The 19,666-nt window shown below is 35.1% G+C and overlaps 4 protein-coding genes and 1 pseudogene across 5 annotated transcripts; 2 read left to right on the top strand and 3 right to left on the bottom strand.

Annotated features, from left to right (window-relative positions):
- Positions 1 to 224: 224 nt before the first annotated feature.
- LOC111308688 (protein HIGH CHLOROPHYLL FLUORESCENCE PHENOTYPE 244, chloroplastic-like) lies at positions 225 to 2,607 on the bottom strand. The gene is made up of 8 exons (XM_022907223.2): positions 2,463 to 2,607; positions 2,143 to 2,381; positions 1,963 to 2,061; positions 1,684 to 1,878; positions 1,343 to 1,435; positions 1,139 to 1,234; positions 747 to 887; positions 225 to 612 (listed from the first exon to the last, which is right to left on the bottom strand). Exons 1-8 carry the CDS (start codon positions 2,605 to 2,607, stop codon positions 436 to 438), a joined length of 1,185 nt encoding a protein of 394 aa, XP_022762958.2. The 3' UTR covers positions 225 to 435.
- Positions 2,608 to 3,342: 735 nt separating this feature from the next.
- RHS17 (root hair specific 17) lies at positions 3,343 to 7,303 on the bottom strand. Its single transcript, XM_022907222.2, has 10 exons — positions 6,851 to 7,303; positions 6,652 to 6,705; positions 6,443 to 6,533; positions 6,169 to 6,245; positions 5,907 to 5,995; positions 5,638 to 5,821; positions 4,635 to 4,816; positions 4,326 to 4,428; positions 3,905 to 4,236; positions 3,343 to 3,782 (listed from the first exon to the last, which is right to left on the bottom strand). The coding sequence occupies exons 1-10, from the start codon at positions 7,103 to 7,105 to the stop codon at positions 3,350 to 3,352; spliced, it is 1,800 nt and encodes a 599-aa protein (XP_022762957.2). The 5' UTR covers positions 7,106 to 7,303; the 3' UTR covers positions 3,343 to 3,349.
- Positions 7,304 to 11,228: 3,925 nt separating this feature from the next.
- Positions 11,229 to 13,321, top strand: LOC111308691 (glycerol-3-phosphate acyltransferase 9-like). The gene is made up of 5 exons (XM_089744986.1): positions 11,229 to 11,420; positions 11,507 to 11,564; positions 11,689 to 11,807; positions 11,974 to 12,070; positions 12,568 to 13,321. Exons 1-4 carry the CDS (start codon positions 11,251 to 11,253, stop codon positions 12,059 to 12,061), a joined length of 435 nt encoding a protein of 144 aa, XP_089601112.1. The 5' UTR covers positions 11,229 to 11,250; the 3' UTR covers positions 12,062 to 12,070; positions 12,568 to 13,321.
- Positions 13,322 to 13,785: 464 nt separating this feature from the next.
- LOC111308690 (lysM domain-containing GPI-anchored protein 2-like) lies at positions 13,786 to 16,915 on the top strand. Its single transcript, XM_022907226.2, has 4 exons — positions 13,786 to 15,300; positions 16,070 to 16,190; positions 16,292 to 16,482; positions 16,644 to 16,915. The coding sequence occupies exons 1-4, from the start codon at positions 14,655 to 14,657 to the stop codon at positions 16,733 to 16,735; spliced, it is 1,050 nt and encodes a 349-aa protein (XP_022762961.2). The 5' UTR covers positions 13,786 to 14,654; the 3' UTR covers positions 16,736 to 16,915.
- A 39-nt stretch (positions 16,916 to 16,954) lies between these two features.
- LOC111308697 (putative flavin-containing monooxygenase 1) lies at positions 16,955 to 19,269 on the bottom strand (annotated as a pseudogene). The gene is made up of 5 exons (XR_016328458.1): positions 18,628 to 19,269; positions 18,329 to 18,499; positions 18,071 to 18,246; positions 17,572 to 17,930; positions 16,955 to 17,481 (listed from the first exon to the last, which is right to left on the bottom strand). The product of XR_016328458.1 is annotated as a putative flavin-containing monooxygenase 1 (transcript).
- Between the last annotated feature and the right edge of the window lie 397 nt (positions 19,270 to 19,666).

The raw sequence follows: 19,666 nt of genomic DNA, 5'->3' as shown, positions 1-19,666 counted from the left end.
AACTACCTGCTAGAAATCCCATTTTTTTTCTCAATAAAATATTCAACAAAAAATTGCTTTGTAAAATTTAAATGGGTTCATCCTCAAGGGAATAGAAGCCTAATAAGATTTGATGGGCTGGCCTGCAGATTATATTATCCATACTAACATGTTTGGACCAGAGCTCAGATATATCCTCAGGCAATAATCTCCATTCTCCTCCAGTCAATTTTGAGCAGAAAACTAATACCAATCCATTCAGTCATGAATGAATGCTATGATTTTCTCCTCTAATTTCCTTTTTCTTGGCTGGTTCTATACAGAATAACAGAATGTTGTTCCATGAAAAAAGAGAGGAAATCCAAATGGAAATCAAAACCCTGCATAGGTTTTACCTGGAGTTTGTATCTTGGGTACGTAACATAAGTTACACAGAAATTACAAATAGGTCTTCTTTCAAAAAATGATGTCAGTTTGCTTTGATTGAGCTTTGAGGTCTTTCAATTTCTTCAAAATATTTGTGAAGTAATCCTGCAGATACTTCTCCAGTGTAACTATATCTTTCGAATCGACACCAAGAAGATTATAAGTCTCACTCATTGGAGCCGAGAAAACAATGTCACTTGCAAGGACCTGCATTGTGCACAACAGTAGTACCCTTGACAAGGCTCTAGAGCAAGATAATTGAGAAGTATGACTATTTAAAATCAGCATGCTGCTTCATGGAGCATGATTGAAATCACTAGAAGAGAAAATTAACTTAATACCTCTGAAAATGCCAATCTATCAGCAACATCATTTGTCCACTCAAAAAACCGAGTCAGCTGACGAGTAAATCTTAAGATGTTAACTGGAACTGTGGTAACATTTGCATCTTGCCCTGCGAGCCTCTCACATAATGCTATCACCTAAAATAAACAAAATTTAACACAAAATAAATCAATGGCTTTTATTTGTACATCAACACTTATAAACGGTTGTTCTCGAGTTCCTGAAGAATGGAAATATGCTAACATAAGAAGTCAAAAAAGATCTCAAGAGATTGATAATAGGAAAGCTAAAGCATTGCACTATCTTCCAAATTATTCACCAGAAATAGTCAGAATGTGAAAGCGCAGCAACAGAACGTCGGTCGACAACAATAAAGATTCTTATATACCTCTTGGGTTGTCCAAGCTCGAGGACCAGCAAATGTGAGAAGCTTTCCATTAATGTTCTCAATTCGTAAAGCTATAAATGTCAATCTAGCTATATCCTAAAACCAAAAGAAAACTTGATTAAATACCAAAATCCCATGATCAATAACAAGTATTCCCTCATATACATGAAACCGATCCACAAAACAATTAATGAATGTCTAAACCTGTGTGTCCATGTAAGCGATTCTTGTTGGAGCATCTGTCCCCCACACAGATTTCTCTTCCAGTATAGGTACTGCATATTGCCCAATAAGCCCCTGACAAATTGGCAACAGGCATTTATATAAAATACAGCTTTAGTACAAAAAAGAAACATGGTGCAAACTCATACATTAATTCAATTATATACTGTTTCTTCCAAGCAATCATGTTTTTATTTATGTTCATTTTAAAGCATAGAACTTTTTTTTTGTATGATTTTACAAACATAAATAGTCAAGATCAACTACAAGGAAGAGACACAAAAAAAAGAAACAGGAAAGATTGAGTTGTAGATGAAATTTACTTGCATGAAACCGCATAACCGGATTATGATGTGGGTTAAGCCAGAGTCCTGAAGGAACTTCTCAGTGCAATACTTGATCTCCATTAATGGAACTTCAGGATGCTTATCACAATTGTGAATAGAATAGAATACATATTTCTGAATCCCCATTGCTTTTGCACATTGTATAAGAGCAACTTTTCCTTCCCAATCTACCTACACAGAACACATAGATCAGATAATTTGAACAAAAAGTTAAAACAAAAAACAGAAAAATTCACCATTATTATTCAATCATACCGTTTTGATGGGCTCTTCTGGACGACCCGTGGCACAATCTATAACCGTATGGATACCAACCAATGTTGCAGGTATTGTCTCTGGTTTACTAAGGTCTGCCTGCTCCAAAAATGAATATGTGCATTAAAGGGTAATATTTGAAAAGGTTGAAACTTTACGCAAATTATAAATAAGATTTACGTTGACAACGGTTGCGCCCCAGTCACGGAGGAAATCGGCAGGAGTGGGTCTGGGCCTGACAAGGCACCTTACATCGTACCCTTCATCGAGTGCCCGTCTCACGATTTGTCTTCCAAGAGTTCCAGTGGCACCAACTACTAGTATACTTGTCGGTCTGACGGGAGTACCTGGAGCCATATTCACTGCCAGAGCACTTCCACTGGCACTGCATGTTACCAATTGTTGCACGCGCGGTTTCTCTGTAGGCAGGATAAAATATTCAAGAATATTTGAGATGGAAATTCCGTTTGAAGCAAAGTTAAAAAAAATTGGGTGCTTACTGGTGGTGAGAGAGGTGTGGTAGGGGAGTAGAGTATCCTGTGATATTGCCCGCCGCCATGACAGCGAGGTGGTGGTGGGTTTAGTGTGGTTGCGGTGGTTTAATATGCCACGTGTCGCTAGCTGAGTGGGAAGTCTCAACGCCATTGTTGTTTTTGCTCTGTGTGTTCGTACCCCCAAAAAAAAGGCAGGTGGAGAGAGGAGAGAGAGAGAGAGAGAAAAGGAAAAACAATGGATCTAAATCTTGCCACGTCGTTCATCAAAGTGGATTACGAAATATGCCACGTATACTTTCTGATTGGGGTGCCGCTATCCGGCTCGTGGCTCTGGCTCGCGCCATCCCCAACGACGCCGTTTCTGGTAAATGCCGGTTCTGAGGAATATTCATCCGCTTATTGGTGTGAACATTAAGCAATTTCCAGTAACACCAATAAAATGAAAACCAAACCAGCCTGTCAAAAATAAACAAGAAAGACTACCTACTATTCCATTCTGTTCCATAATTTTTTGCTGTACTTAAACATCTGTCTCTCAGTAAAACATTTGAGACAAAGGTATTTTTTCCTTGTCTTATTGGTTTTTTCTTTAAGAAACAGGGAAAAGAATAACCTAACAACTAATTTCAATCCTGAACCAATCTACCCATCCCAATTATTAACCCATCATTGCCTTAACGGCAAAAACCCTCCAAAGTAATGTAAAAACACGAATTTTCTACTTGGTACCTAATTATGTGCCAACATTTACAGAAACTGGATGTCCCAACCTCAATTACCATTGCCAAGGCCTTTTGTGTACAATAGGAGGGAGCAATCTCCAATGTATGATCGTAAAAGAACCAAAGAATTTGAGGAAATAATTCATTACGGATTTGCCAACCTGATTCATCTTAGTCTGAAAAGAACTCTTCCACTTCAGGTTGTTCTTGTTTGGTTAACACATTGCTGTCCAGATTAGGCGGCTCCTTGAACCCACCACCGTTATCCAAATAATCAATATCAGTCCAATCTGGATCCTCATCGATAGATAGTTGTTCATCACTCTCTTCAATAGCATCTTTCCTGTCGTTTTCATTTTCATGGTCCTCAGGAGTTGGATTTTGAATAGTTTCAACTCCCTCAGCCTGACATATGCAGCTATCAGGGTTTTCATGAAACTCACCCCTGCCAGGTTTCATTTCCTTTGGCTCTCCCATGAAGCCAATCTGATAAGTTCGGACCTTAGATGCAAACTCTTCCCATGTCATGTTATTTCGATCCAAGAACAATTTGTACAGTTTCTTAGAGTTAGGTCGGATTGTTGGTTTGTGCCCAAAGTATCTCCTGTGATAATAGACAAATATATTTAGTAGAAAAAAAGGCAGCAAACAAGTGTGTTGTCAATGTAATTTACATGCATAAGTGACTATAGGCAAGCTCAACCCAACGAAAAAAGAGTTGCATACCTTCGACCAGCTAACATTCTAGCCATGTTTCCATTATTGTTTGTGACAAAAACATCACTTTCATCGCAAACAATGAAATCCAGTGCAGCCATGCGACCAGAAAAAGATGAAAATGGTGCCAACTCCTCCTTGGTGGCTATAGTCTCTTTTGAAAGAAAATTAGGGAAGAGTGCTTTCAGCGGGGCCAATGTCTCTTCACCTCCATATACTTCACCTGATGCCACATAAATGTGAACATCACTGCCAAACCCCAATGCTCTCAGCATTAGACCAATTTCCTCTGGAGTCAGTGGGCATCTTCCATGCCTTCTCACCTTTTCCGGGTTGCTCGCCTGCAGTTCATACCAAAATAAACATGTTATAATGCTTCAGAAGCTATTTAGGATTAAAGATGTGGCTTTAACAACTTGCATGGTCTTACAGGCAAAGTTTTCCACCTCTTCCGGATTGCACCAAGTTCCCCCCTTTCTTTTTCTCCACCACCATAATAACATCCAGAAAATGCAAGCATATCAGGTTCAAACCTATGGAAAATGATATATCAACCTGCATTAATAAAGTCCTTCACTTTTTACAGTAAAAATGTTCAGACAAACTGATTTAACATCTAATAAAGGCATAAACACCATTAGAGTGCAGCCATTGCCGCAGCCAAATTTCATAAATTATTGGCATTTAAAAAGACTGTAATATCTAAAGACAATATGATTAACAACAGAATGCTCTTTACCTCAAATGCAAGGCAATAAAATGCTTGGTTTTCATCCTCATCCTTTCAACCAAGATTTTACCCATTTCAAGAATGGGATCTGTGAATCTTAGAGCATGGTAGTTCACCCTACATCTGAGCTTTTGTAAATCTGATTCCAACCTATTTGAAAGCCTATAATCAAACTTTGTAAGCTCAACCGCCTGCAACAGGAAAAGGATGGTGAAAAAATTGTGAGTTTTTGATTTGTTATTTTCTATTTTAGATGATTAAATTGTCAGTTTTTTAATAACATGCTTGTTTCAAGCACAACAAAACAATCAAGAGATAGACCATCACAGTTAATTTAACATATGAAAAGATGGATTAAGTATCATCTTTCTTGGTAAATAAGAAGAGGTTTGACATCAACACATGATATTAATACCGCAGGATATAAAATTAACACAATCATTATGAGTGCAAAACTTGATATGACTGACGCCCACAAAGGCCACTGATGCCTTTCAAACCAATAAACTTGCCTTTCTGGGTACTAATAACTAAGGTTTCCTAACTATATGCCCTGTGCTAATATATCAGGTTCCATTTCCATTCTCTGCTAATGGTTAGGCTTGGTGACTTATTGATTGCAAAACAATTTCCTATCTCCACAGTTGTAACTTGTAACATAGCCTAGCAACTAAGTGGCAAGGTGCATCAAATGATTTTTGTCATTTGTGTGCCTGTATAATGAAATTGAATTTATACGGTGTAGCTTATCACTTCCAAGGATATTAGAATTTAACCTAGACACCAGACTTCCAGTTACAACAACATCTCCACTGTGATGATTCATAGCAAATTTGATAGGCTGGCCGCGTACTACAAAGTACAGTAGAAAGCAACATTGGCAGAGCCAAAAAGTTAGATCCTGGTAAAATCAGGTTTTATTATGTTTTTTTATGTGCCGAAACATATACAATACATAAAACAAAATCTAGGACATGAAATGCGTGGCAGCCAATTTAGAGCTATTACTTACATGTTTTTTATTTAGAACAGGTAGAACACGAGTCTGATAGCATTTTGGATTGCACTTCCTTGGAACACGCATTCTACGTGGAACCCAAGCTTTACCTCCCTTTGGTGGTATCTCTTTGATGATTTCAACATCTCTTGTGAGTGATGAAATGAACCGATCAACATTGAATATTTCAGCAAATCGACTGCGTCAAATACCCCATCACTTATAAAAGCACAGAATAAAAACTATTCCCTGCATTTGGATTAAACATGAATAAAACAGCAGACCTGGTATCTTTCCAGTAAGATTTCTGATCCAGTCTGGGAATGATCAGAGTTGCATTTAAAACATATGCTGCAACAACAGCATCAGTTATCTGTAGCCATAAAAGTCACAATATTGTCAGCACCAAAAATATAAACTTCCCACTTATTCACTGCATCCTTACAAGACAATAAGCCCCGCAAAAAGTCAACATTAGCTGTCAATTCCAATAAGCATAACAGCCCAGAAGCTGCTCCATAAAATGTCTGTTTCAGAAAAACTTACCCCTGTTCTCTGTTGATTTAACCCTCCACTGGTAGCGATCAACAAGTATCGGTTGGGATGTGTTTTCACATCAGCAGCTAAAACATACACAAATTAGCTAACCATTAAATGCAGCCTTGTATTTTACAAGTGTAAATGAACAAACAGCTAGTATTTAAATTTAAAGTCAATTCAAAATGGGGAAAAATCTATATAAAAAATTAAATTTAGATTTCTATATCAAAACCCAAACAAAAAAATTAAATAGTAAAATAAAGATTTAAATTTGGAATACTTTGAAAATTCTTAGAGGCGTTACTGCATCCATAGTAGAACTTTGATTGGCATGAACTCCATAAATCACGACCTAAATTTCCTCCACTTGCCTAAAACCACAAAAACAAGGTAATCAAAACTAATTTTAAGATCCAAACAAGTCATCAAACTCAAAACAAAAAATTAACATTAAGCTCTAATTATACTTTAAAAAAAAAAAAATCATACCGGAACTTGAAACACCTCATTGAAATTGGACTCCACGGCCTCTCTTTTCACCACCTAAACAAAATAACAAACACAAAAAAAAAACAGGCCATAAAAATAGGAGAATATTATATTATCTTTTTTTAAAGTTTGTGAAAACAAACACACGAAAATAGCATGAATACGAAAGAAAACAAGAGGGAGGTATAACGTGACGAACCGAGGAGTGGTGAGAAAGGAAGTGATTGGTGGCGATGGGAGGAGGAGAGAAAACGGATAAGGCGAAGAGTAAGAGGAGGAGACAACCGGAGACGGCGGAGATGAAGGAGAAGATACGGTGGCGTTTGCGCCAAAGAATGAGGTTAAGTCGGATACAAAAGTTGTTGGAGCCGTGAAGATGGATATCGTTACGTTCTCTTTTCTTTCTCCTCATTTTCAGAGAAAATATAAGCTGTTTTAGATTCTTCAGCATCATAATATTTTCATGTAATGCTTTTAAGCACCAACTTTCCTTTTTATAATAATTTTTTTTTCTGGGTTTTACAAAAAGAATCCAAAATCCAGAGGTTTCAGACAAAATAATTCAAAAAAAAAAAAAGAAGAATTACATATTTATTTTTTTGCCTTGGCAGCAAATGCCGATGGCGCGTAACCTTGGAAGGAAATGTTTAGGTGTGAGTACTCAGACGGTAGCTGAAATTATATAAGGCTTTTGTCTCTGTGTTGAATGAATAGATCTTTGTAAGATCTTATTTGTTGGAGTTTTTTTTGTTTTAACCAATTTTTTAAGATATGTTTTGAATAAAATAAATAAATGGTTTAAAATATACGGTTTTTTTTTCTTATCCAAAATGACGGGTATTTTAAATTTTATTTTATTTATATTCAAAATTTTGAATTAATGATAGATTTGTACATCTGATATTCAAATAAATGAATTAAAAAAATAATTTATTATTTAAATATTTGAATTAGTGATAGATGCATATATCTTGCTACTAAAAAAATTAAATTCGAACTAATTTAATCATTTGCTTTGAATATTTAAATTATTGATAGGTGCATATAAATACTCAAATATTTAAATTTGAATTTCATTTATATAAATAAATAATTTAATTATTTTGATTAAAATATTTATTACTTGCCAATGATAATAAATTTTACTATTTCTGAATTATAAACTCTCTTAATTCAAACATTATCTTATTTATTGCATTTTTTATTTTGTTAATTAAAATCTACTAATTAATAAAGTTTTGTATTTTGTCCTTAATTGTCATACTATTATTCAAAATTACATTATTAAAATGTGTCATAATATCTATAATTTATTAAAAAAAAAAAAAAAAAACCACCTCTGATTTCCCACTGATTTTGTGGAACAAGAAAAAAAAATACAGTCCTATAAAAATAAAAATTGTACGGTATGAGTGTTTACATAAGAAAATTTCCAAATTGTTTTTATACTGAATTTTTTTTGCCAGCAAATCTTTGTTGCCCTCTTCCTCACGTGCCCGGCACGTGTTTATGAGACTTTCTGTTTGTCTAATCTGACAAGAAATGATAACGCCAAGTCGCCAACGCACCGTTAAGCGCGTGGCATAATTTGATTCAGTGAAAGCGAAGCCAGGTCAGCGACTCGTGCTTTTACGTGCGTGGATGAAAACGCTTCCTTTACTCTAAAACATCGTCGTTTTAAGTAATAGTTACGTTTTCGATGTGACAATTAAGTGTGTGCTTTGTCTTCTAGTGGCTAATCCTGGCCGCAGAATCCAAAGGCTTTTGTTGTTAAACAAACTTTTAAGCAATAATTAAATCACTAATTGAGGGTCAATAATAGTAATTAAGTAATTAACATCCAGTAAAAAAGTTCAGTCAGAATCCAACAACAGCCAATATCTTTTGTTAAAAACACTCATTCTCTTTCCCTTATTGCATCGTATCCTAATTTTATGTCCAACCAATAATGAAGAGAAAAAATATATACGTTGGGAGATGGTTCAATTTTTAATTTTTTTTATCGATAAAGGTTTGATTTTTATAAAAAAAAAAAAGATAAAAATTTAAATTTAAATACATTTATGGATATCAAAATAAATTTTAAAAACACTTAAACGGTAAAAAAAAAAAAGTGAAATTCAAAATTATTAAACCGAATAACGCTATTGGAAACAATAATTTGTTTAGATTTTTTTTCTAAAAAATTTTATGTTAATTAGGTGATAATTAAGATCATTAGTCAGTTGCAACAAAATCATTGTCAAGCACCTAACGCTCTAAAATATTGGGTTGTTGTACTTGAAACAAGATGAAAAATTGTACAGCTGTAATAAATTTCAATTTCCATGTTAAAAGAAGGAATTTTGCATGAATTAACATCTAGTTTTTTTTTTAAAACGAAGGGTGAAGTATCTGAGTAGATAAAATTCATATTAAAGTTGAAAATAATTTGAACAAGTACACATAATCGAGGAAGATATATAATATTCCAAATAGGCCACTCAGTGCACAACTGTACCTCTGACCATATGCTAATTTTTTTATATTTAATTAAAAGTTTTAAACTTAGACTCATTCATTTTTTAATATTGACAGTGTTTTATCTAAGACAGGCTTTTTCTTTAGATCGAAGGTTTGATTTTTATTTTCACAATAAATTTTGGACTGTTATTGTTAGATATATATATATATATATATATATTTGTTATGTTTGTTTTTGCTGTGACGAAATGCTTCTTATCCTCGACGCCAAAAAATAAGCAAAACTTGAGCAGCTCCACGTGACATGAAATGGAGCTTTGTAGCCAAAAGATACCAATTTCCACCGCCTTTAAACAAACTGAATTGGTCGAGTCATATAATTAAATTTAAACTTTGATATTTTATAATTTAAATTTTAAATATTAATATTTAAAATTATTATTTTTTTCGTACATCAAATTACGATATCATTTATAAAAATATATATATGTTTGCTTAGATGCTTATTATTTTTAATCAACCAAATCCAAATGAATCATTTTATATAATTAATTAAGTTAAGTTTGCATTTAAAAAATTAGAAATCATATATTGTGTAGGGTGTTTTGAATATTTATTTAACCAACACGCAACAACCCAATGATTCAACCAAGCCTTGGGTTTTGAATCATTGATTTCATCTAGCAAACTAATTGTACTTAAAAGAGTTTAGTTAAGGCTTTTCATACTCATCTAGCAAATATAGGGCTTTCATTCTTGGGACTTAGAGAAGAATTAATATTTTAATTATTTAATAAATTAGTGTAGGTCAAAATAGTCTTCGTAGGGTTACCTAATATTTTAATTATTTAATAAATTAGTGTAGGTCAAAATAGTCTTCGTAGGGTTACCTCCAATTAAGGTTTTCTTAAGTGGAAAACTTAGTTTAATTTAGGTCCAAATTTAAAAGATTTCCTTTTTATTTTATCAAATCTTAAAAAAAAAAAAAAGGGCTTTTTGCATGAATGAATATTTTAAGACTTATTTTTTATTTTAAAAATTTAAAATAAAATTACTTATAAACTCACTTTTGCCTTGGTAATAAATTCATAATAATAAAACTTTTTATCTTAAATTTTAAATTTCATAAGTTTATTAAAATAAATTTAATTAATAAAATCAAATTTAACTCTAGTGGCAATACCAAATATCAAAACCAATGTTTTCAAAGTCATTCAAACTATATTTTTATTATTAAAAAAAAAAAAGAAAAAGAACAGAGAGGAGCTTAAGGCTAGTTGAATTTTAACAAGGCCCATCTTGTTTGGGCCTTTGGGCCTATAAATGCCTTAAGTGCAGTGTTAGTATGTGGTCGGGCTTTACGCCTGTAACTGCCATTCAAAAAAGAAGCCGATGCTTTACCGACAATGATTCTTTGAGCCGCCATCCTTTCTACATCATTCGATTCTGTTGTTCAAAAAAAAAAAAAATTCTATATATAGAGTGAGACTGATTTTTTTTTCAATAAAAAAAGGGGTTTCAAGGGAATAAAAGATGGGAGATTATCTAAAATAAAGTGGGTGAAGTTTTTAAATTTTATTAATGGATTTAAATATTATCACATATCATTAATGTAGAATATATTTTTAAAAAAATTAATAAATTAATATAATTTAAAGAAATACAAAATAATTTTTAATTTCATTTATAAAATTTAAAAACTCGGCTTTAAAGTATAAAAAAATAGGTTAAATTCTCAAATTAAATATTTAACAGTATCATTATTAATATAAGGCCCAACGAACTCCTCTATTACTATTGGCCCAAAAGAGAAAAGCAGTCCTACTTAATTATTCTTTTGAAGGACCCAAGTGGCCTAACTTAATAATTTAATTAAAAATCCTTGCGTAATTAATCCACTGAATTTTTATGCCAATACACAGTGTATTACTTTAAAAAATTTGTCAATTAAAAAGTAAAAACACCATTATTTTCAAAAAGTCTTTTTTCTAATGGAGGGGGGTGAAGATTAATGTTATTTTCTATAATTTAAGGACTAAATTAAAAGGTTTTAAAATTTGAGAACCATGAGAGCTATTTACCCTAAAAAGGGCATTTGGTTTATTTATGGGCACCACTATAAGGGAACAAAAAAGCATGGGTTCAAAACCAAACAAAATCCCGACGGCCATCTGCGACACCGCACGAAGCATTAGTGAAGGGAAGCTGAGCTCATTGAGCTCCGAATTGGAATTGGATTGGCCCAACATCGAAGATTATCTCCCTTTCGGATCCTCCATTCAAGAACCCCTCGGCAAGCTTCGCCCGTAATTTCACTTCCCCACTCTTTTCTTTCGATTTTTTTTCAAAAAAATCAGTTAATTATTGATTATTGTTTTTGAATTGGTTTCAGACGGGATTTACTTGATATTTCTCCCCCTTTAACTGACACTGCTGGTGCCATTGTTGATGTAAGCTCTCTCTCTCATTGTAAAAGTTCTGCTAATTTTTAATAAAACAAAAAATGATCGGCTTGTTCTTGTTTACCCTAAAGTTTTGATTTTGAGTAGAGGTGTCTGGTGAAAATTTTTCAAGATTCACTCACATGGTGTTTTAAGTGGAATTCTCCTGAACCATGGAACTGGAATATATATTTGTTTCCTCTTTGGTGTTTTTGGTGCGGCAGTTCGGTACTTGATTTTATTTCCTGTGAGGTTAGCGATTGTACTTCTCAAAATTAACATTGAATTGTTTGATGCGTGATGGGTTATGATTGAATGAAGTTTGCTTATGTCATTTTTAGAGTTTAGTTAGGTAGTGTATGATTTGTTGAAATACTTGCTTTGTTTCTGAGTTTTTATTGTGCTGTTAAATCTGCAGGGTTATGGTTTTCACTATAGGATGGGTAATATTTCCGTCGTCCTTCATTCCTGTACGCTTTCTACTCAAAGGGCACGATAAGTTGTAAAAGATGGAGGTGTGAGCTTTTATGCACTTCTAGTTTGTGCAGTTTTTATGTCTCTATGTATATGTAAGCGTGTATGTGTTTGTTTGTGTGTGGTGTTGGTGGTTTCACACCATACTTATGAGGGAAGAAAAAGTTTATCTAAAATGGCAACTTTTGGCATTCTCTCTTTGGGATTTCCTATTTTCTGCTAGCAAGCTTGTGCTACCTGTATTCTAGCACATTTACCACATGCAAAGTTTATTCCTAGACTTAGTTAGTTCATCATCTTTTCTTTTCATTGTGTTTTCGTGGAGCTAATCTGCAGCTTCTTTGTTGCGTCCTGGAACCACTGTAGCATTCGGGTTTAGCTGACTATTCTTTCTACATTTTATATTCTTCCTAGTTTCGTTGTCAGTATATCTAAGATTTTTATTTTTTATATTTTATTTCATAAGGTTCTGATCTGACTTTTATGTTGTCTTTGAAAATTAAAAGATATCTGAGCATTCCTTCCATGGTTTGAACAGGTGTTTGTGGCCAATCATACTTCTTTGATCGATTTCATCATATTAGAACAGATGGCTGCATTTGCTATCATTCTGCAGAAGCACCCTGGATGGGTTGGTAAGTAGTACTGCGGACGCTAGCCCTAGCCCTGAAAAGGTTCAAGCAGGTCTCGAAAAGGTTGTATGGGACGGATATTTGAAGCTCTCTCGCCCTAGCCCTAGGCATAGAGAGCGAAAGTAAGACAAACCTATGCTATTCCTTTGCCCCTTTTTCTGGTTATGATAACATCTCATATCTTTGGAACTTCATTTGTGGTTTATGTAGATGGCAATCACTAATATTGAATTTTCCCACCATGTGTAATACTTTTAAGTACATAAACGCATGGGGCATCTTAAATGGTAGCTGCAGCTATGAGTTCATGCTCAGTAGCTTGTGGTCTTGTTTTTAATACCACAAAGATATAGCTTTTGATGTCAATGCATCAACAAATTCCCATCTAAAGCAATTTATCCATTCGCTTGCAACTAGGTCCCTTGTCCTTGTTAACTTACCCTTTAACAGGATTTTCTAGTCCTCGACTTACACAAGATAGGGACACCAATTTTGAGTAACCTTTGTGTATAATAAGATTATATTGTTAGATTTTTTATTTGTTTTGACTATTACATTTGTGATTCTGTCATTTTATTTCTTTTATGTGAATTGAGCTGCCAAGTATCCAACACTTAAAGTCTTGGCTGATTTTATACAAGCTGTTCATTTTTTACTTTATGCTTGGAATCGCTGATCTGGCTTCTGGAACTAAGAATAGTAGTCTAAATGGGTCATTTCCCACTTGCAGACAACAATGCTTTATTGAATCCGTTCTTTGGTGACCGGAAGAAAACTGATAACCATAATGTACATTTGTTTAGTTTGTTAGTTGTCTTTATAATGATAATGAGGCATGTCTGCACCACTTGATTCTCATTTATGGGATGCTGATTTTATTAATATTAGAATTAGTTGGTTTGGCTGTCCATATTGAAAACAAGAGCCTCTTAAAAATTTGCATTGTACTAGTTTCAGGTTTGAGGTTTCTTTTTCAAATAGAATAAGAAAGGTATCCTACAATTTTTGTTTAGAACTCCGGTCTTTGTTTCTGGACTTCATCTGGTTGATCCTTGGAATGGTTATTGTAGCTATTTTTTTTTTTCAACTTTATTTTTTAATGGCACTAAACAATTGATGATTTAATCATAGTTACTTCAAAATTTATTGTTTGGCCTCGATGCATGATATATAGCTAGAATCAGAATGAACGAGTTGACTGGTTAGCTGACGACAATGGCGTAAAGACTCCGCTGGTCTGCCCCACTTACATCTTTTTCCGATATACATAAAATAACGATTTGAAAGCTGCACGACAACAAAGAAAACCAATCTAAGAAAAGTTCGTCATTCACATGTTTGGATCCATCTTTCTGTTTGTATAAATTATTCATTTAAAATATGCAACCGTTGAAGTCAATTAGCCATTTTGGTTTCTTGTTGGAGCACTGGTGGTTGTGGTATTTGTCTTGATGAGAAAATTGTGGTCATTTCGGCCCCATTATCCTGCAAATGATGCTGGGATTGACTCAAATCATTCGTCAACCATTCAGATTTATCTTCTCCTTAAAATAAAACAAGTAGACTCCTATAATTCAGAACCCGGAATTCAATCATCGTGCATCAATTATGACAGATAAGAAAACCCAAGTTGCAGAAAAAGGTAGAATCTAAAACAGTAGTAGAACAAGTTTTCATCAAGGCAAAGCTGACATTAACACAATTGCTATATGTGAACGCAGTGAAGACAAAATTTCCCTCAAACGTGTCCAACCAAAACAAGACTAATAATACTCAAATGTCTGGCAGTCAAAATACTCAAATGTCTCCTTTAAAACTCAAACCAGATCCCAACATTTTCTTCTCTCCCACACCTCCGTTTTCCACACTTCCAGCTTCCCTCCTGATGCAAAGCAACCCTCCCTAACCTAACTGACCCCACTCCAAAACTCCTCATATAAGAAACCCTACCCCACTAACAAAGAACAAGAAGAAGCTGCAAAAAGAAAGAAACATGGGTTTTGCTAAACTGTTTTTTCTCCTACCAGTTTTGCTCTCAGTTCTCACCCTGGAGAACAGCGCTGCTCAAGGCTTCAACTGTAGCTCTCCAAAAACATGTCGTGCCCTGGTTGGCTACATCACTGTCAACAACACCAACATCAGCGCCATTCAATCTCTTTTCAACGTCAAGCGCCTCAGGAGTCTCCTCGGAGCCAACAACTTGCCTCTTAAAACTCGAGGCAACCACACCATACCTGCAGAACAAGTCATCAGAGTCCCCATCAATTGTGTTTGCTACAACAACACTGGAACTTCCAACGATGGCACTATCTACACGGTTCAGCCAGACGACGGTCTATACCACATAGCAGCTGAGGTATTCTCGCGGTTAGTACTGTACCCGCAAATTGCAGCGTTCAATGGGATTCCAAATCCGAATGTGATAGCGATAGGGCAGAAGCTGAAATTCCCGTTGCCCTGTAGCTGTGATGACGTCGACGGCGAGAAAGTGGTGCATTACGCACATGTCGTGCAGTCAGAGAGTACTTTGGGGGAGATTGCTCAGGAGTTTGGAACTAACGAGGAGACTCTGGCTAGGATTAATGGGATAGCTGAAAAAGACTTAATAGCTGGCCAACCGATTGACGTTCCCCTCAGAGGTATAGTAACTTTCGTTTTACCCCTCTACTAAAAGCTGGGTAGGTCTTGATCTGTAGATGGTATAGATCAATAGGTGGGAAGCTAGAAATTAGGCAATGAAATTGGACAACCTCTGCAATTTTCTTAGATATTTTTCTGCCATGTCTGGTTAACCTTTTCATGCTTTGGCATCATTAAATTAATTAAAGATAATACTAATAGTAAGACTGATTTAATGGTGAGAACAGCCCAAGTTTTGTCAAATCATTATTATGGTATGGCCCACCACTTTAAAGTGTTTTTCCTTCCACCGCTGGTTTCCACTTGCAAATGTTTGATTTCATGGTATGGTCTCAATGCCTTTGGGTGTTGGCTATTTGAGATACATCCTCATCCATCTTGGATTTACGTTTCAGGTTATTTCCATCATATGTAGCCATGATGCTTTTGGGGTGATGGCAGAAATATTGTAGTTTTCATAGTTGAATTTTTAGTATAAGAGAGCTTGGAGAGTGATTGTTTTTCATATACAGATATGCTACTAATTATTTTTATTTTTCTGGATATATATTTATATGGTAAATATTGTATTAATGATTCCATTCTTTTGTTTTGTCCCACCAAAAGAATCCTATGATTTAGGTTTTAGCATATATATTTTCCATTACTCTGTACTTTTCCTCGTCTAGCTCCAATGATAGCAGACAATCTTTCATTTAGTCTCCAAAAGATTGTACGCTTTATGACCTAAAGTCATTGTAATTTGATGGTTTTCATCTCTTTTTACAGCCTGTAACTCATCAGTGGGAGATGACTCGTTGGACTACCCTTTGCTTGCTGCTAATGGCACATACGTCTTCACTGCAAATGGTTGTGTGAGATGCACGTGTGATGCTGCTAACAACTGGACGTAAGTGGATTTTCAAATGCCTTGTTCTGTAAGGAATTTGGCCTTTCAATATGCTAGTTTCTTCAGGATCTAATTATGTATATCTATGCTGACTTGGTCAGATTACACTGTGAAGCATCCCGGAATAAACCATCCAAGTGGGATGCATGCCCATCTATGCAATGTGAAGGTTCAGCAGGTTTATCCCTTGGCGATAGTACCCCCTTGGGTTGCAATAGATCCACATGTTTCTATACTGGCTTTAACAACGCAACCATCTTCACACAACTTGTTCAGGACTCCTCTTGTTCAAGTAAGTAAATATAACCCTCTAAACTGTCTTAATTTGCAGACATTTTTTCAGTATGTGGCTCATAGTCCAGGGCATGCAAGTGGCCATTTGTCTTCCAAATTTCAACATCTAGGAAAGGCCAAATCTTACAATCTTTTTGTTTCTCTGTTTTGAATGAACAGCATCCTCTCCAAGCAATGATGTTTCAAGAATCAGTTTGAATTGGGACTTTCTTTTCCTCTTGGTCTTGCTTTGTTTCCCTCTATTCCAGTAAAATGTTATTACTCTCAACAGGGTCCCAGTCCATCACCCTCTATTTTGCGGTATGAAAAACCGGGAGTTGAATATTGCAATGTAAAAGATGTTTCTTTTTTATGATACTGTATCAGAAATTATTGAATTGGTCAAGGCAAATTCGATGTGGTGGTGAATAAACTCTTTCACAGTTCCCTCGAAGAGTCATCTTACATTTTGGGCTACGTAAACCATGGAATAAAATTCAAAACGGAGTATCTTAAAGCAAATTTATTCAAATCGTGCTTCATACATGATTATGTTAATTTAAGCTAAACCAGGAATCATTTATTGAAAAGAGGGGACAAACAAGATGATGAAGCATAATTTTTGAGCTCTAAATTATGAGAAAACATGAATTTGAATTGTCATGGCATGCAGTTTAAGAAGGGACATAATCCAAGGGGGCCATAAGGTTCAAAAAGTTCAGCAAAGAATCCCTTCTTCCGTCTGGGATTCCATCCCATATCTTTGCAAAGCTGATCATTATACCAGATATGGAGAGCACCTATGCACTTTCTACGATAGTATTCACCCGAGTATTGTTTCAAGTATTCATCCCATTTTGTTACATCTTTTTCCATCTATTTAATGCTAGGTAGCTTGAATGTGCCATCAAGAAGTTATGCAAGCCATCGGCATCTTATCTCTGAGGTGTACAAATCTGCAGCACTCTCAGAGAATCCGATCACGGCTAGTTGAGGTATCCTAGGCTGAATGCACTCCCTGATCAAACAAGAAACTTGATGAGAATTGGTAAATGTAGATATATAAATGTGTAGATTAATTCTCTTGGAAGAAAGAAAAAAATTTGACCTGTAGAGTGGAAGTGCTGCATCAGGGGATCCAGTTATATAGTCTTGAAAGGTTTGGGACACAAAAATGTCTTTGAGCATTTTTTCCCCATTGAATCCTGCGGCCAAGATGACCATGTCTGCTTCTACAGGTGTAGTCTCACCTTCAACCAAAACGCCATTGTGACAGAAACTGAAGCTGGGGGCCTTTTTCAATTTGATTTTTCCCTCTTCAACTTTGTCATAGAATTTTTCTGGGACCTTTGAGATCAAGCAAGAACTGATTTCTTGGAGGAAGCTATGTGTTGGGACCATGCCATGTTTTGCCAAACGAAGCTTCCTTGTTATATCACTTTCAAAAAATTTTGAATATGCCCATCTCTGTCAAATATTTACAGGTAAATGAGTAATCATCCTTCATAAACATAATGGAAAAAAAAACTATACGAGTAAAGAAAATAAATTGAGGATCATCTGACTCTAACGTGAAAATAGAAAGGGAAGGAAACGAAATATGTTACCAGAGGTGCAAGAATTGTAGCTAAGAGAGCAAGGAGAAGCCCTTCACCAGGCTTATGAACCATAAGCTCTGAGAAACGATTAAGATACATATTTGCGAGTGAAAACCCCCAAGGAAGATAATCAGGGACATTCCAGTGTGCAGTCCTGCAAAAAACTGTACTAGGATTTTCCACCCCTGCAAACACCAGTTGAAATTTAAAGAAATTTATTTCCTTGGAACGATAACAAACAGTTTAGATTAAATTCTATTTAATTACCATTTGCAGCTGAGCACTCCATTGCAATGTCCAATCCATCTCTGGATAGTCCACCGAGTGTATTACCTTACCATGAAATGCTTCAGGGCCCTTGTTTGGTGGGAATTCTGGGATGTTTGGTAGACCACTGAACCGCCCCACACAAACGATTACAAAGTCCACTTGGTAAATCTGCAATAAAATTCATTGATGTCTTAATTTGAACAAAGAAAATTTACTGCATGGAAAGGAATCCAGGTAACCTTTTTCGTATCACTTTGTAACACAAATCACCATTTGTAATTGGTAGATTAACATACCTCAGTTGAAAGGGTTTTCAGGCCTTCCACAATGACCTTCCATTTCCCTTTGGAGCTGAAGGGCTCACCAGTGCCACCCCACAAGCTCCAAGATTGAATCTCTTCGTCCTGGGGACCGTTACACTCAATACCAGCAACTTTGGTGTTGAATTTGATTTGCTTAAGCAAGTCAAAATGTTGTGCATATGCCCGAATGTAATAGAAGACCTTGTATTGGTTAGGAAAATCTTCTGTGACCGAAGATGGCCAAGGAAAATCTGAGAACTGATAAAGTCGCTTGGCAGTTTGGAGCTTTGTCGTCTCCACCGTTTTGGTCCAAACCCCTCCAACGCTGCTTTGTGATTCGAAAACAATTGGATGGAAACCCTTTGACAAGGTATACTTACAGGCAAGGAGGCCACTTATACCAGCTCCAATAATAGCCACCTGTCTCTCCATTGCCAAATTCTCTGATATGCTGATCTTCTCACCTTTTTTTGCCTCTCTCTCTATATAGACCTCTGTATACAAGAGCTTGAGAATTGAACCGACTTAGTAGATATTTCATTATAAATATTTTACTTTCTATAAATTGAACTAACTGGGTCTACTTAGTGGCATTTCTTTCTGCTTTGCTTGATGTAATTATTTATTTATTTTGAACTAGCTACATAATGACAATTCCTCGTGTTCCTTTACTGACTCTTGCAATGCTGGAAATTTTATTTTATTTGTAAGGTCCAAGATCAATGATTCTAACTTTTTATTTAATCAATGTATTCAATATAAATACTAATTAATAACACTCGAACATTTAATTTAATATTAATAATTGATGCATGATTTTTGTGAATCCCCTAATCTCAAATAAAAGAATAATTATGGTAATGCTAATCTTATTAATGCATTAATATATGTTATAAGATCTATGTAATTGATGAATGTTTATCTATACTTTGAACAAATTAATTAATATAATATACTTGCACCTGCTTTATTTTATTTTCTTTGGGTGAGATGAGAATGATGCCAAATTGTTGGTCATAAAAGAAAAAAAAAA

Source organism: Durio zibethinus, chromosome 2 (assembly GCF_047325235.1).
Source record: "Durio zibethinus cultivar Kanyao isolate XHJ-2024 chromosome 2, ASM4732523v1, whole genome shotgun sequence".
Classification (NCBI taxonomy): Eukaryota; Viridiplantae; Streptophyta; class Magnoliopsida; order Malvales; family Malvaceae; genus Durio; species Durio zibethinus.
This window is presented reverse-complemented; position numbering and strand designations above follow the sequence as displayed.

What these genes read in the sequence shown, in the direction of transcription:
- LOC111308688 (XM_022907223.2), bottom strand. Translation starts at nt 2,607, where the DNA reads ATGGCGTTGAGACTTCCCACTCAGCTAGCGACACGTGGCATATTAAAC. An exon ending in GGGGCGCAACCGTTGTCAAC is followed by an intron (nt 2,062 to 2,142) that starts GTAAATCTTATT and finishes TTTTTGGAGCAG; the next exon opens with GCAGACCTTAGTAAACCAGA. An exon ending in ATAGATTGGCATTTTCAGAG is followed by an intron (nt 613 to 746) that starts GTATTAAGTTAA and finishes TGCACAATGCAG; the next exon opens with GTCCTTGCAAGTGACATTGT.
- RHS17 (XM_022907222.2), bottom strand. Translation starts at nt 7,105, where the DNA reads ATGATGCTGAAGAATCTAAAACAGCTTATATTTTCTCTGAAAATGAGG. An exon ending in TTTATTGCCTTGCATTTGAG is followed by an intron (nt 4,429 to 4,634) that starts GTAAAGAGCATT and finishes CATTTTCCATAG; the next exon opens with GTTTGAACCTGATATGCTTG. An exon ending in AGAATGTTAGCTGGTCGAAG is followed by an intron (nt 3,783 to 3,904) that starts GTATGCAACTCT and finishes CTATTATCACAG; the next exon opens with GAGATACTTTGGGCACAAAC.
- LOC111308691 (XM_089744986.1), top strand. Translation starts at nt 11,251, where the DNA reads ATGGGTTCAAAACCAAACAAAATCCCGACGGCCATCTGCGACACCGCA. An exon ending in CCCCTCGGCAAGCTTCGCCC is followed by an intron (nt 11,421 to 11,506) that starts GTAATTTCACTT and finishes AATTGGTTTCAG; the next exon opens with ACGGGATTTACTTGATATTT. An exon ending in CTGCTGGTGCCATTGTTGAT is followed by an intron (nt 11,565 to 11,688) that starts GTAAGCTCTCTC and finishes AAATTTTTCAAG; the next exon opens with ATTCACTCACATGGTGTTTT.
- LOC111308690 (XM_022907226.2), top strand. Translation starts at nt 14,655, where the DNA reads ATGGGTTTTGCTAAACTGTTTTTTCTCCTACCAGTTTTGCTCTCAGTT. An exon ending in GATTGACGTTCCCCTCAGAG is followed by an intron (nt 15,301 to 16,069) that starts GTATAGTAACTT and finishes CTCTTTTTACAG; the next exon opens with CCTGTAACTCATCAGTGGGA. An exon ending in GATGCTGCTAACAACTGGAC is followed by an intron (nt 16,191 to 16,291) that starts GTAAGTGGATTT and finishes TGACTTGGTCAG; the next exon opens with ATTACACTGTGAAGCATCCC.